Source organism: Doryrhamphus excisus, chromosome 15 (genome assembly GCF_030265055.1).
Source record: "Doryrhamphus excisus isolate RoL2022-K1 chromosome 15, RoL_Dexc_1.0, whole genome shotgun sequence".
NCBI classification, from domain to species: Eukaryota; Metazoa; Chordata; class Actinopteri; order Syngnathiformes; family Syngnathidae; genus Doryrhamphus; species Doryrhamphus excisus.
Genome location: NC_080480.1, coordinates 8537468 through 8553604, shown reverse-complemented (window position 1 = coordinate 8553604; position 16137 = coordinate 8537468). Strand labels below are relative to the sequence as shown.

Sequence of the window (16137 nt, the reverse complement as noted above, 5' to 3'; positions counted from 1 at the left end):
CATTACACATTGCCATATATAGATTACAGTCCTGTGGGAAACACTCAAAACCTGGTCTAAAATATACTAATTTTAATTCCGTTCTGTATTAATTTATTTTGCAGAAAGTAAAGTAAAAAGTGAGCTTTGTCTTTAAAGAGAAAGCAATGTCTTATGATAGGTATGTATTACATGTAGATGTCAACATTTAAGCTTTTTCTCATTATTTCTTACTTTTTTTGCTGGTTTTAAAATGTTTGTCTTGTTTTATGGGTGTAATGTTTATTATTATTGTGTGTTATTGGTTTATCATTTGATTTTCAACATTTAATTTTTACAACGTGCCTTTAGCTAATAAAAAAAACTTTGCAAAAAAAATACCCGGGCCACACACTGGACATCACTGCCGTCGCTGTTTTTACGATGGATCTCGCCACTTTACGGCAGCCCGCCATTTTGATATAACTGAACTCCTACGAGCTCCACATTGTGTAGTTGTCGTGTTGCAACTCGGTCGCTTCGACGCCTGTGTTCTTTGTAGTGAACGTGTATAAACTATTTAAAGTGAGCTGCGGCTTTTATGTATGCCGAGACTCCGTCTGAAGTCAATGGTCTAGTTTGTTTGTCGACATCGGAGGAGTGAAGGTAAGATTATTCGGCGTTAATTCATGTTAGCATAGTTAGCCGGGTGGCTAACTCAAATAACTCGAGTGTTACATCTTGAAATGACTGCGTAATCAATGTAATCTGAGCTATTGCCATTTGGTGTGTGATACTATGGTTTCCAATGAGTAATTGTGTTTGATAATGAAATGTAACCGACTTTAAAATTCGGTCCATGTTTGTAAGGGCCGTGCTAACTATTATATCGAGCTAATTACTGTATGTCTGGCTTTGTTTTCCACTGTTGACCTCCCATTGACTGATTGTTTATTGCAAGCCTGTAAATGTGCTTTACCGCACATCTGATATGTTTTTAGGTGAAAAATGACTCAGTTTTTACCGCCGAACCTTTTGGCCCTCTTCGCCCCGAGGGATCCTATCCCATTTCTGCCTCAGCTGGAGAAGCTGCCCCATGAAAAACACCACAACCAGCCGTACTGTGGCATAGCCCCGTTCATCAGGCGCTTCGAGGTTAGCATTTTGCTTGTGGTACCTGTATGATTCCATTCCATTCGTCTTAATAGCGTTTATCATTTATCTTTTTTGTAATCAGGACCCCAGAGATGCCCCTCCACCTACAAGGGCAGAGACCCGCGAAGAGAGGCTGGCCAGAAAGGTGAGTTGTCCTATTAAGAAGGCACGTGAACTCCACTTGCAATGAAATGACTGTTCTAATTAATACATTAGATCCACATCCACAACTTCTTCCTTATTTGCCACGGTTCACTCACAACACAATCCGGGTTTAAGGCCTCACACACTTATTAAACCAATTTTAAATAATGAAGTGTACAGGTACATGTAACAAAAGAAACTTATGTAAACAATGTACAGGTTGTAGATTATTTACTGAGTTTTAACATTATGCTTGAAAAATATCAGGAGTTGTGATTAGTAAGCTGATGTGCTATCCCAATCAAAAAGCCATTTTGTGGTTTCTTTCTTTTTGTGAGTTTTTGGAGCTGCACTCAGGCTTAAGTGTTATATTATTGTAAACCTTCTTTTGTTGCTAAGGAGCGTAAACCGATAACAGCGACATACACGGCATTAAAACGTGTACACATTGGCATCCTGTTCAGTGCAAAGTAAGCTTCAAAGCAAAAAAAAACATGGCAATATTAACATGTTTTCTACTACAGTAACTGGGAAAATACTCTTAAAAAATGTATGTATGAAAGACAAGCAGTGGAAATACTGCATCAGGTCGGTTAGTCTAAAATATGGCTACAGAAGAATCCAATAAAAATATTAACAAATGGGGGGGAAACGTCCCTACCATACGTTCAAAAATCTTTTACTGCCATTGTGTTTCCGATGCAAGCCACAAGTGTCAGCAACAGCTAATTATGGTTTTGATCTTTAATGTCAACAACTGTCTCAGGGGCAGAGACTCTGTTGGACCTTGCCTTTTAATGGGTATTGGCATTGAAACAAGTTCACTAAGTTACTGCTGAGGATGAACCTTTTCATGCAAATTGTTTTGCCTTTTGCAGCGGCGAGAGAAAATTGAAAGAAGACAAACAGTAGTGGAGACTGAACTGAAACTTTGTAAGTTTAACATTGACACAGTGCAACTTGGTTGAATTGTTTTTGTTGTCTAATAAGCATTCCTCTTTTCATTATTTCAGGGGACCCCCATAATGACCCAAATGCCCAAGGGGATGCCTTCAAGACATTGTTTGTTGCCAGAGTGGTGCGTACTCTTGAATAATGCCATGTGACAATTATTTTAACATAGTTAACATCTAATTCCTTTACTCTAGAACTACGATACTACAGAGTCCAAGCTTCGCCGTGAGTTTGAGGTCTATGGCCCCATCAAACGGGTGTGTATACTTTATTGGTATCCTCCGTGCCTTAGCTTGCCATGACACATTCTATAACCATTCCAGTGCCTTGAAAGTACACCCATTCAAAGAGTGAGCATATGATGCTCATATCTCAGCTTCTCCTTTCATAGTTTGGTCGTGTGACACCAGCATACATCCGTTTGTCCACAATGTTTTTGTGTCGCGTTCCACAGAGGGACTTTGGGCACACATAAATGTTTCACCAGGAAGGCAGGTGAAATGCATGAAAGTCAAGTAGGGCCCTATAATCTTTACTTTTCACGATTGGCCAAGAAAAGTAGAATCTACTGTTAAGCTTGGAAACATTGCAGAAATTGACAGTGTGAATTAAATGCTGTCATTGTCCTCACAAACGCCAACCCGTTCCCTCTTGCACTAAACATGTCGACACGGCTACTTGAAACCAATGCTAAGTCAACAACAAAAAAAACTTAAACTCTTGTCACCAAGCAAGGGTGTAAGCTCACATACAGCAATGGGCAGAGTTTAGCGGAGCATGCTAGTGCCGCTGTATGAGTTGTTTTTGTTTTAGCCCTTGTTAATGTAACCGAGCCCTTTAGGCTTTGCGACTGACTGCGCAAGTTGCGTGTGAAACGAGGACGAGACCCACAGCTACAGGAGACTCCACACCCACCACCCGAGTTCAATTCCACCCTCTGCCATCTCTGTATGGAGTTTGCATGTTCTCCCCGTGCACGCATGTTTCCTCCAACTTTCCAAAAATATGCTAGGTTAATTGGCGACTCCAAATTGTCCATAGGTATGAATGTGAGTGTGAATGGTTGTTTGTCTATATGTGCCCTGTGATTGGCTGGCGACCAGTCCAGGGTGTACCCCGCCTCTTGCCCGAAGACGAAGTTGGGATAGGCTCCAGCACCCCCCACAACCCTCGTAAGGATAAAGTGGTAGAAAATGAATGAAGAAATGAATGTTTGGTCAGTCCCAAAGTGGTTCTTCATTAGTTCAAGAGAATGTAATATCCCAACTGTGTCTGCTTTTCAGATCTACATTGTCTACAACAAGAAGACAGGGAAACCTCGTGGATATGCCTTCATTGAGTATGAGCACGAGCGTGACATGCACTGTGAGTACAAATGTAGCACTCGTGAATACAAAAAACTCTGGTCACATATTCATCAAGTTAGATTCGGAGGGGCTCGTCAGTTGACATCCTTTCCCATGTATGTGTGTATCCATATATAATCTTTTTATAAAGTGGGTTGGTATCTTCCTGTAATAACCTGGGAGGGTCAGTGCCATATGATTATCATATGTTGCATCAAAAGAATGTGCAGTTCTTGCGCACCATGTTCCACAGTTTGCATGATGACCAACAGTGTGGTGGTTGTGACATTTGTGTGTCTGTGTCTATTGCGTGTTGTCAGTTGACTAATGGTTTGGTTGAGGAGGGAACTGCTTCATTCAGTGGGGCATCATGGGAAAAGTGGGTGGACCGAGAGGTAGAGCGGTGCCTCGTCTGTGAGCCTGAATGAACATCTTTGCCTGTCAAAAGGTTCTTTTTAACTGTTAGGTGATGTAGCTCTGTGGAAGAGCCGCTCTCCTGGTTGGACTCTAATGGTAAGCACAAGGTTAGACTAGTTACTGAGCATTGAACGGGGTATTTACTGGAATATACCATTGACTGTACGGGACCTCAACTTTTAAGTGGGCACATATTTTTGGGTGGTCTTCAACCCTGGTCATGGTGAGATTGCATCCAAAAGTTATACCATATTGAGGTATTAAAATTTGTTTTGATGCCATTGTGGCTATTGCCACAGTGTTGTCATCCAACACACCATTCTAGATAGTTGGTGGTATTGGCTCTTCAAGACCAGAGTTGCTGATCACGACAACATAGTCAGGGATAAACTGAGGGGAGGCGGGCCTAAACATTATATTAACTGTGTGTTGTTCTCATTGCCACTGCAGCCGCCAATCTGTGATGGCTATTGGCCAGAGCTGGCTAGCAGATGATGATGATGATGATGATGGTTATGATACATCTACACCCTACTACCACAGCTCAGTGTATGGTTGGTATAATGGGTTTGTATGATGGGTAAGATTTCTTTCCACCCTCCATATCCTACATAGGGAAGAGGATCTACGTTCAATGGGAAAAGCATCTTATTTTGGCAAGCCCCAGGAGCTTTTCATGAAGTTAGTATGGTTTACAACTTGGGCTTTGACCATTGAACGCACTCCAGACCGCTAGCCTATTTAACGATACCCAATTATTCTGCCCTTTTTGTTAAAGCCACCTCTGGTTGCTCAGAGCTTGTATTTGTCTTAAGCCTTATTCAGGAACTGTTTGGACAGCATGGAAGAGAAAACTGTTACTGTTAACATTGCAGATTTGCAGTGTGATCTGTCTGACATTGTTTCATAGACATGAGGTATTTTGGCTGGTTGTCATAGAAAGTGCATTTATTTATTTTTTGCTCAAAGGGTACATGTTGCAGCCATGTTAACTCTTGTTGCTTGGTTCAAGGAATTGACTGTTCACTGATGTTACAAAGTAGTATTGTCTGCTACAAAGGTTAACTTAAGTCACATGCTAGTTTTGGGCAGCTTAATTATAAATCAGACACAGCCTGTCATAACACATTTTTCTGAATGATAGTTGTCCTTTGTTGCCGATTACATTTTCAAATGGAAACATTTTCAAACTATTTTTTCATTAATATAATATGTGGCGGCAGTAAAAAGTAACCCGTAAATGTGTCAATGGGTGTCAATGGGACATCAGCTCATTTGCATGTACCTTGATTGACTCTTAGCAATGTTTGGAATGTGTTGTTGACGTTTAATGGAGTGTAACGTTTTGTCGGGGTTTGGACAATGTTATACTTTGGGAATCATGGCAGCGGAAACGCAAGTTCCACTGTTTTGCACAAAATGACTATGTACTGACTATGAACTGGCTGAAATTGATATCACATTGTTTTATACACAACAGGAATGGAGAAAACATTTGACTGTGTACCACATGACACAGAAAACTAACACTTGGTAGTTAAGTGCACACTTGGTAGTTAATTTTCATTTCTGATCAAGTTTACAAACTTTATGTACTGGAGAAATGTGGCTCACATGGCCAAGGCCTGTTTAAGCCTTCGTTTTATGCCTCTTTTGACATTTGGTTGAGCGCATTTGTGGTGGATAATCAATTCTTCACTGCCTTTTGTAACGGCTTTGCAAGGCATGTTGTCTTAACTTGAATGAAAATAGATGAAATATTGTTTTAACCGGAATATTCAGCGAAATAAAAGGCCAAACATAACGTCTAAGCTAAATGTGTTGAGGGATTGTGCCATTTAAAGCCTAAATCTGTTATCTGTGATGCCGGAAACTATTTACCAAGGGTTTTACCATACTTTAATTTAATTGAATGATTTTTTTTCATCAAATGAAGTGGTGGACATGACCTCCGTCTGAGCTGGCTTTAATAGAAAAGGCAGATGTATTTTCTTGGTACTTCTGAAACGGGCCACTTGTACATAATTTGACACACTACATAGCCAAAGTAGTTAGGTTTAGCTGCATAGTGTTCCGCATAACAATAATGAAAGAAAGATAAGTTCATTTATTTTTCCGAATGAAGCGGCTTAGATCATGGCTGTCATGTCAAATTGAAGCCAAAATCTCCTACACAGTAGCAGTCGGTGTAGGAGCATGGTGTTACTGGTCGCCATTAATTGGTTGGAGTCATGTAAAGGTAACTCGTACCTTTTTAAGACAACCTGATTTTTCCCTTTGGTCACGTTTGTGAGGCCTGGTGGGGGTTTGGTAAGGCCCTGTCAGTGGATGGGATTAGTATGGCATACTTCATGAAGAGAGGTGATGGAGGGGTTCTGGTAAGGCCCCTGCCTGATGTGTTGCAACTTAGTGACTTCTGGTGCTGAAGGGTTGTGGTAAGGCCCTCTGACTGAGCTTTAGAGACATATATATTAGGTCCACTGTATGGGTGATATTCCGCCTTGTCTGAATGGTAAATCTGAGGGGTTTTGGTAAGTCCATGTTCCTCAACATTGTAGCGACCGGAATTTTTTAACTTCCTCCCTTGTACAAGATGGATCAACGTGTGTATGTGTGATGTCATTGGATGAGATGTGAGACATGTTGTGAATGAGCGCTCCTTGTTGTTGATGTCATTGTGTTGCACTCGCAATAAAAGGATGGTAAGCAGGTAAAAGGTCACATCAAAAGCAGACTACCACACAGGGTATGTCCTGTGTGATGGCAAACCATGCTGTTAATGTTAACAAAAAATCATCAATTACAAAGCATTCAACATTCTAATCTTAAATTGTACTGCTTTATATCTATTTTGCAACAGTGGCATTATAGATCCTAAGATGTTAGATGAATACACTGAAAGCCATCTTGGTAAAGAGTCACTGCAATGACACAGATTGTAGTTATAGTGAATACAATTGTACATTCAATGCATAATTACGAAAATTGCCACTGCACTGAGTCAGCCAAAGTTTAAAAAAAAATTGGTGACCTTATCCTTACAATCAGCATTGCTGGTCACAGTCAAAGAACATAAACCTGGATGTTAAGCTATGCAATAAAAGAGAAACACATTGAACATTCCTCGGGTGGAAGGAAGTCTACTCCCATTATCCTTGGGCTTTTATCCAGAGAGCAGCCCTCTCGGCTTCGCCTGCTCCTGGTCAGTATGCTATAGCACTGTTTGTTTCCTTGGCTCCAGTTATGCAAGCATACGCTGACATTGCCTCTGTCTCTCCTCTCCAGCTGCCTACAAGCATGCGGATGGGAAGAAGATTGACGGAAGAAGAGTGCTGGTGGATGTGGAACGAGGACGCACTGTCAAAGGATGGCACCCTCGTAGACTAGGTCAGCAGACTTCCTCCCCCCTCCTCATTCATAGTTTTCCTTTGCAGTATGTGCTGAGCAAACTCTGTTTGGGGTTGACCTGACCATGTTTGATGTCACCCAGGTGGAGGATTAGGCGGGACTAGAAGAGGTGGTGCAGATGTCAACATTAAGCACTCAGGCAGAGATGATGCATCTCGCTATGATGATCGCCCCCTGGGAGGGTAAGTTCTCCTATTGGAAAGCTTATGGTTTCAGCTGGCACAGTACGTTTATCAAAATAAACTGGTTCCGCTGTACTGTACAATTGAGGTGTGTGTTACTTACCTTTCTTTGCCCTGACTACTTGATAGGGATCGGGATCGAGGAGACCGCAGGGAGCGTAGTCGAGACCGTGACAAGGAAAGAGAGCGTCGGAGGTCCCGGTCTCGTGAAAGACGTCGTCGTACCCGTTCACGTGAGCGAGAAAGGGAAAGGGACAGGCAAGCGCCAGGAGGAGGGGAAGAAGCCGGCAGTAACAGTCGACGTCGAGAGCGAGACCGTGATCGCGTGGCAGCAGCTGGAGGAGACAGCAGGAGCAGGGAAAGGAGTAGGGACCGAGATAGGAAGAGGAGGAGTAGAAGTCGCGATCGCAAACGAGACCGTGAGAGAGCAAAGGGAGTTGAAGGCGAGGAAGTCAGCCAAGGAGATGGTGGCCCCGAGGCCGGCGAACGCCTGCCAGAGGAAGCTGAAGGAGAAGCAGGTGAGGGTATGGAGGAGCGCAGGGACAAGGATAGAGAGAAGGATCGGGACCGCAGGCGCAGCCATAGGGACAGAGACAGGCGTAGGGGAGACCGGGACAGAGACAGGGATCACAAGAGGGAGCGGGGAGACAGAGAGAGGGGTGAGCGCAGGGATGAGCGCCATGGCTCCGTAAGAGAAGATGTAGGCCCACAAGATGATGCGCCCACTGAGGAGGGAGGAGAAGAAGCACCCAGCATGGAGGAGTACAGTCAGGATGGCATGATGGACCAGCAGTCTGTGCCTGATGGATACGGCTCTGGTGAGAACGGCTACAAGATGGAGGCAACAGGAGATGAGTACTAAGTCAGACCCCACCAGACTCTCTCATAAAAGTTGTTTCTGTACTTTGGCTTTCTAACTTAATGCTACGACAGAGGTATGTGGTCCATAGCCAGCCTTCATCCCAACAAGAAAATATTTCACTTGATAAGTTTCACAATGTGTAACTTGATTTGTGCCACTCAGTCGATTTTCAACCATTCAAGCGCTTCATTTTGCCTCTTGATTGAAGGTGCTTCACACCCTACATCACACAGGTTCATCTTTGTTTCCAGGTTTATGCCATTAGATTCTAAGTCCAGTTGGTTGCAGACAGATAAGTGTATGAAAATTGAAGGAATTTCACAATTGTTCTGTTGAATAAAACTTTTTTTTAACGTTATTCGGTTGTCCTGTAAGGTCTTTCTGGCAAATCTGGTTTTTATTCTTGTCTGTTAAAGAACTTTGCCACCACACCAATTATTTGATTCTAGCTACCATTGTGTAATTGGGTAGTTCCAATGTAATGTTTACATGTGTGCTGCTTATGTTGTGTAGGTAGGGCAAAGTCAAAATATTGACTGCATTGATTTAGTGACTACTTCAAAATAGTTGTGATAAGTATGTTTAGCACCCTCTGTTGGATGTGGAGGCGTATTGTTCCTCGCTCCCTCCCAATGCAAAATACAAATACAGGACAGTACTGCAAATATACGTACCAGTTCGTTATCAAGGGACAAGTATAGATATTCATGTTTTACTAAAAATTTAAGCTCGGTGTATGATTTTCTTTTATATTTTCAGAATTAAATACATGACAGTCCAAATAAAGCACAGAGCAACGATTTTTTAATCGACTTGTAAGATGAATATTAGCAATATAATTGAGCATTATTAAAGCGAGTATTAATAATACAATAGAAGGCTATACTATAGTTTTTACATGACCGGTATTCTTCATCTTCTAATTTAGATGTTTAAAGTACAATTAAAAACGTATTAAACTACACAAATGTAGCTTCCATTGTATTTAACCAGTAAACTTTGAAATTTCCGTTTGAAAGTGGTGTATCACCAAATGGGCTGCCGTAATAGCACTGTTTGTATTTACGTCGCTTGTACGTCATCACTCCAGTTTACGTCACCTGTCACCTACTCAATTGCCGTTTATTTCATTCATTTCCCCGCCCTCGCTTGGAAGACGCCTACTGTGTCCGCGTACCGCTGATCGTCCTCCACTATTCTGTCTTCTTACGACCTCCCTCGCCATGCATCTGGCGATGCTGTGAAGAAAAGGCACAGGCGGGAATCAGCGGATGGGAGCTGAGAATGATGTCCTCTTACTACCATCCAGCCAAGGAGGCAGACATGGCGGCCATGGCGGAGCCGCTCTGCCTAGAAAGAGGTACTGTACGTGATTTTATAGTACATTCGTCATGGCTTCATCTAGGGAATCTTTATTATATTTTAATATTTGCTTTACTGTCGCTAATCACACGCAGCAAAAACGCCGTTTATGACAAAGTAATACGCAGATACGTTCCTTTCACCATTAAGATTTTTGTCAGTGTATATTCTAACAGTATGGCGACGTCACAATCCGCCATGTTAAAATTGGACAAGGTGGGGTCAGTGGTTGTGATTCTCTGTGCATGGAATTAACCCGGGTTGTAATACTACGGCATTTACAGTCATCTGTCATTTTCTTTGTGTACAGTAATCCGTTACTCACGAGTGACGTCACCCGTAGTGAGCGGTCGCGTGCTCCAGTCAAGATCAGTTAGAGCAGGGAATGCCAAGGTGCTTCGGGGGGACATTTTCTGCCCCCATTCCCAAAAGGAATGCATTATTAACGACATACAATATATTATTAGATATTACACTGATTTGTTTTGCCACCTGTAACACCAAGGTAAGGTGTCCATGTCTTTTGTATACAAGTGCGTTTGTATACAATACAACAGTATCAAATGTGTAACAATATAGACAACACACAAAAAAATCCCTTTCAGAAATCATTACCAGTTAACATGGTGCTCCTGACAAAGCTATTGTAAGCCACTCACACACTTTGCGTGTGTGTGTGTGTGTGTGTGTTAGATGTGTGCAGAGTGATTGAGTTGTTGGACAGGTTGCAGCGCAGAGGTGAGCTGCCTCCGCCCAAACTTCAGGCCTTGCAAAGAGTCCTGCAGAGCAAATTCTGTGCCGCCATCAGAGAGGTATGGAAGTAGTGCATAGCCATATAGAGCGTCAAGTTTGTCAATGCAAATAGCTTAAAAATAGTTGGACTTCACACTGGCATGCAATGGCGGTCATTGAAAGCCACAAATCATGTGACAATGTAAAGAAAGGTGCAACAAATTTTGCTTTTGTTTGTGCCTTATCTTGACTATAATTGTGATATTAATTGCTTGTATATGATTGTGTCTACACTTTGAATATGCTCTGTTGCACCTTAGGTATATGAGCAGCTGTATGACACCCTGGACATTGTCGGCGGACCAGAGGTGCGAGCCCAGGCAACAGCCAAGGTATTACATACTAACTAAACACAAGTTCAGTATTGTACAAGGGGACTTCCTAATGTGTATATTTACCTCCCTTATACTGTATTGATAGCCTTTGACACAAAGTTCTAAACAATACCTGCTTTAACAGCACGACTTTCTATTGAACTAACTGTACCTTTCCACAAGTCATAGTTTGCCTCTAGGAAAAAGCACAATATAACATTGACATTGTAGTTATGAGTTTTTCCCACAGGACTGTAATATATCTCTGGTGTTGGTTTCGGGGGTGGGTGTGGCCATGACGGAAAACTCTGGTCAGTGCAGAGATTTGAAAAAACTCCTGTATCGGAGTCAGGGCAAACCGGTCGGGCCACATCTTACAAAAAAACCCAAGAAAACTTAAGGTAACGCCAAATCTATCTGTGGCAGTCTAAAATTATTCATGGAGAGCCACCACAAATAGACGAATACACAAGAAGCACTGAGTTACGATGTGCTACCAAAATACAGTGGAACTATCAGCAATGTCTCACATTGCTGTTATTGCCATTAAATCATGAGAAATAATTTTTTAAATTATTTAATGTGATCACGTTGTGCTTCCTGATCAGGCCACAGTGGCGGCCTTTGCAGCCAGCGAGGGCCACGCCCACCCACGGGTGGTGGAGCTGCCCAAGACAGAAGAGGGGCTGGGCTTCAATATAATGGGGGGCAAAGAACAGAACTCCCCCATCTACATTTCCAGAGTGATACCTGCCGGCGTGGCTGATCGCCAGGGGGGGCTGAAGAGAGGAGACCAGCTACTGTCCGTCAATGGAGTGGTAGGAAACATCTTAGAATATCAGGTCATCTTTTCTTGTAGGGAGCACTACAAAGTGCACTGTTATTACAGGCAGGTAGGATGTACAGTATATAGTTACACATTATATGGGCACAAGATTTATTTCAATTTCAGTATAGATAGTATATAGTTACATTATCACATACATAGCATTAATTGGCCCTATACCCTAGAAACCGCCCACGAATGATTGAGAAAAGGCCAAAATGATACTGTGCCAAAGCCCAGGGCAGTGATACTGAAAATTTATATAGAGTTTAACCATGTCCATTATCACATACTACAGTATTAATTGGCCCTGTACCCTAGAAACCGCCCATGAATGATACGGGAAAAGGCTGAAATGATACTGTGTCAAAGCCCAGGGCAGTGATACTGATAAAATATAGAGTTTAACCATGTCCAGTTGTCCACTCAGAGCGCGCTGCTCTGGTATCGTGCCTGTGAAACAACCAGAGAACAGCGCACGAGCGTGAACACACAGCGTTTGTTTTGCTGCCGTCTGTGCTCTGTCAACATGTCAGCGGTTGACACTCTCGGCGAAAGACAAATAGGGCAAATAGCAAACAGAATATTAGAAATGGAACGTTTTATCACCATTAATGAGGAGGACACTCTTGAAATGATCGAAAAAACTAAAAATGCAAATACAAGTCGGAAAACCAAGGGCGACCTCAAGCTTTTTTCTGAATGGCTCATCAACTGCAAGAACGAACGAAGACTGGTAGAAAGTATTCCTAGGCCTGAGTTAGACAAATACGTGTCTATGTTTATTTTATCAATCAGAAAAGAAAATGGGGATGAATATGAGCCTGATTCTCTCAAATCAAAATTCAACTCTCTGGCACGTTACATGATGGAAAAACGAAAGCTAAACTTCCTTGAAGGCGAACAGTTCAGACACAGCCGTGACATGTTGAATGCCAAATACATGTAATAAACTGAAAATTTTCTGGAAACAAAATGGTCTTTTGATTAAATAGTACGTGATAATAAGCTCATGATTAAATAGTATGTGATAATAAACATGGTTTGTCTGGTATCAGGCCCAGTATCATGCCCCCGTGTGCCAGTATCAGTCCCGAGACCTGGCCTGATACCAGACAAACCATGTGATAACCTATAAGTATGCGTATGCGACACTCAGTGAACATTTCATATTTAAATTTATATTGACAGAGATGTAAATATGCCGGATACCATGTGCAGAACAAATACATACATTGCATATGGCTACTAAAGCATAAGAGATAATGCATCAGAAACCTTGTCTCTGAGTATATTTGAGAAGCGTTTAGTGAAATTTGGGCTAGTAGAAACAGCACAATAATCAAATCACCAACAAATTCAACCTAAAAGATGCAATTTCGGTTTGGAATATCTTAGTTATGTAGTGTTATCAGTTACAAAGGCTGCCCAATCATGACATTACTGTACGCTTGCATAAATATTTCATATTGTACAATTACTTCTGAATTTCTGAACTACCTACGGTAGTTTGTTGACTTTGTTTTCTGCTGTATTTCATTGTGAGGCTTACTTTGCACTGAACAGGAAGTCACTGTGTGCGTTTTTTAATTCAGTGTTACTACTAGACAGTAGTGAAGTTGCTGTTGCCTTTTCACACTTAGTGATAATGATAAAGTTAACAATACTACAAGACATGTCAACACAAATGAACCGTTTTAGTCTTCATAAGAACACCGTGGGCCAGGACTTGAAGATTTGGTGGACATGGACGGGACCAAGCTGAAGAGATTCCATGAATATATTCTTTGGGTCATTACAAGCGTATGTCAACAAGATGTTTGTGGCTCTGCAGAGTGTGGAGGGCGAGCACCATGAGAAGGCTGTGGAGCTGCTGAAGGCTGCGCAGGGCTCTGTCAAGTTGGTGGTGCGCTACACTCCCAAGGTCCTCGAGGAAATGGAGGCTCGCTTTGAGAAGATGAGGACGGCCCGGAGACGACAGCAGCACACAAGCTACTCGTGAGACAATATCATTATAATAATGGATGCCCCTCACCTGATACGTTTTCTCTGCAGTTTATTGTCTGATCATCAAGAGCATTTATGTCACATGTTACACAGTCTATAAAAAGTCATGTTGTATAATAAATCTGCAAATTATGTTGGAACAGGGCTGCAAGGCAGCCGAGTGGTGAGCACGCAGGCCTCACAGCTAGGAGACCAGAGTTCAATTCCACCCTCGGCCATCTCTGTGTGGAGTTTGCATGTTCTCCCCGTGCATGCGTGGGTTTTCTCCTGGTCCTTAGGTTTCCTCCCACATTCCAAAAACGTGCTAGGTTAATTGGCCACTCCAAATTGTCTATAGTTTTGAATGGTTGTTCGTCTATATGCCAGCTCCAGCACACCCGCGACCCTCGTGAGGATAAGCGGTAGAAAATGATTGAATGAGTGAATGTTGGAACAGAACCCAGTTTGTGAGGTGTTTCACATTTAAAGGCTTTCTGTCCTATATTTGTTCGGGACATTCACAAATTTTGTTGTTTAGAATGATTACATCCATACCAAATACCCAAATACATATATAGGAGAGATCAGACGACAAATATTAACTATTCAGGTCGGTATTCCTCACCCGGTTGGTGTTACTCACTTGTCCATGGTCACTGTGACATGTGGCTGTTTGTTTCATTGCACAGCTGCCGCCGTGTTAATTTCCAAGCAGAAGCTGTAGCATTCTGCATTAGATCAATGCTAGTTAAGATTTGTCAGATCAAAACGTGATTGCTGCATAGACATATAATAGTAGCATCTAAGCATGATGAGAACTGTAGTTCTTTGAGTGTCAACATACTCTACTGCAATCTATTTTACATTTGTCTTCAAATAATGACATATGAACATAAATGTCCTGTGTTTTGCCATTGTAGTTTTCTTTAAAGTAATATTAAAATATCTCATATCATGAGCAGAGTGTATCGTGTCATCTCTACGACATCATGACTCATTCTGTTTGTGTCTTCCTACAGTTCTCTGGAGTCCAGGGGCTAATGGAGCCAACGCCTTTGTCCACATCATTATCCATCCTACCTGATGCTTGTGTCCCTGTTGGAGGCATGTCCATCGATGAGAAGTAGAAAACCAAAGTAGCCTACTAACGCCTGCTACCTGAAAAGAAGCCAAAACACTGCAGTTTGGCTTTGTTCCTGTCCCCCTTCTCCCTATTTCTTAGAATCGTACAGAGGTGCGTGTAGGGTCCAATCCTGTGGTGTGAAATCTTCTCCAGTGTCCAAACCACAGAAGGGCAAGGTCTTACATAGATATACAGTATATGATACTTAAAGCAAAACTGCACTTTTTTTGGAATTTTGCCTATCTTCCACAACCCTTATTTCCTTTTTCTGTGCGTTCTAAATAGAGAAAACAAGTTTGCATGAGGGAGCAAACAATGCACGTCATTGGACTATAAAGCCCTAAAAAAAAAAAAAAAAATTACATAACTGGCGTGTACATTAACCAAGCTACAGCGATACTGTTAGAGTAACACAATGCCTCAAGCCACTGCCGACAGTTGACGGGCTCAGTCCAAATCAGTGAGATAAGACATCAATCTGTACAACAGACAACCAAATTATTGGTAAAGTAGTGCAGCAGAAACGCTCCACATTTATTCCACCGAATCATGCCGGTTTTGACACGCTCACTGATTGTCTGCTGCGACGTTCTACTTTCTCTTCTTGCCAGTTCAGCTATTAAAACCTGTAGCTCATCCTCCGTATAGTCAGGATTTGTCCAAAGCTAATCGTTGTCAGCACAAAGTCGGCCATGATGAGTAATAGCAATCACACACACTCTTTCTATGCTGCTGTTGGACGGAAGTAACATTGGTTCCTATGGGCTTTGTGAAATCAAAGCGCCTAGGAAAGAAGTTCCTGCAGTGTTTAAATGATCCAAATTACATGTTATCATGAATGTACCTGAAAATGCTAAAATGTTGTTCGAGGGCTTTATAGCCAATAAAGGTGTGTCCCATTTCGTGCGTTATTAGCTCCCTCATGCTTACTCGTTTTCTGTTTTTAGAACACACAGAAAAGGGAAAGAAATATGTGTTCATGTTTGATGTAAGAATTGTGGGTGATGGGCAAAATTCCCCCCAAAAGTGCAGGTTTCCTTGAACTACATCCTAGTGTTTCTATTCTTGTGCATAAGTATGTGGTACGCTGTGAGTAGTCTTGAGAAAGTATTTGGAAACAGACACTTTAGACACTTTAGCCTTCAAGACCATTTCTGTGACCTAGGTCCCACCCCCCCATAGAGGGCTGACCATGAGCATTACGACAAACTACACTCAACCAACGCTACATTAGTCCTTAGACTTTCTCTTATGTATTAGTGTTGTTTACTCATGAAATAAACTCCCAAGTCAAACGCTGCCCTTCTT

The 16137-nt window shown here is 42.1% G+C and overlaps 2 protein-coding genes across 2 annotated transcripts; both read left to right on the top strand.

The window, feature by feature from the left end:
• Positions 1–429: 429 nt before the first annotated feature.
• snrnp70 (small nuclear ribonucleoprotein 70 (U1)) lies at positions 430–8784 on the top strand. Its single transcript, XM_058049928.1, has 10 exons — positions 430–624; positions 960–1113; positions 1196–1258; positions 2136–2190; positions 2271–2335; positions 2406–2468; positions 3495–3576; positions 7260–7361; positions 7465–7564; positions 7694–8784. Exons 2-10 carry the CDS (start codon positions 967–969, stop codon positions 8424–8426), a joined length of 1410 nt encoding a protein of 469 aa, XP_057905911.1. The 5' UTR covers positions 430–624; positions 960–966; the 3' UTR covers positions 8427–8784.
• Positions 8785–9522: 738 nt separating this feature from the next.
• On the top strand, positions 9523–16128 carry lin7b (lin-7 homolog B (C. elegans)). Its single transcript, XM_058049967.1, has 6 exons — positions 9523–9786; positions 10482–10600; positions 10841–10912; positions 11503–11712; positions 13555–13718; positions 14726–16128. The coding sequence occupies exons 1-6, from the start codon at positions 9711–9713 to the stop codon at positions 14745–14747; spliced, it is 663 nt and encodes a 220-aa protein (XP_057905950.1). The 5' UTR covers positions 9523–9710; the 3' UTR covers positions 14748–16128.
• Positions 16129–16137: the final 9 nt, after the last annotated feature.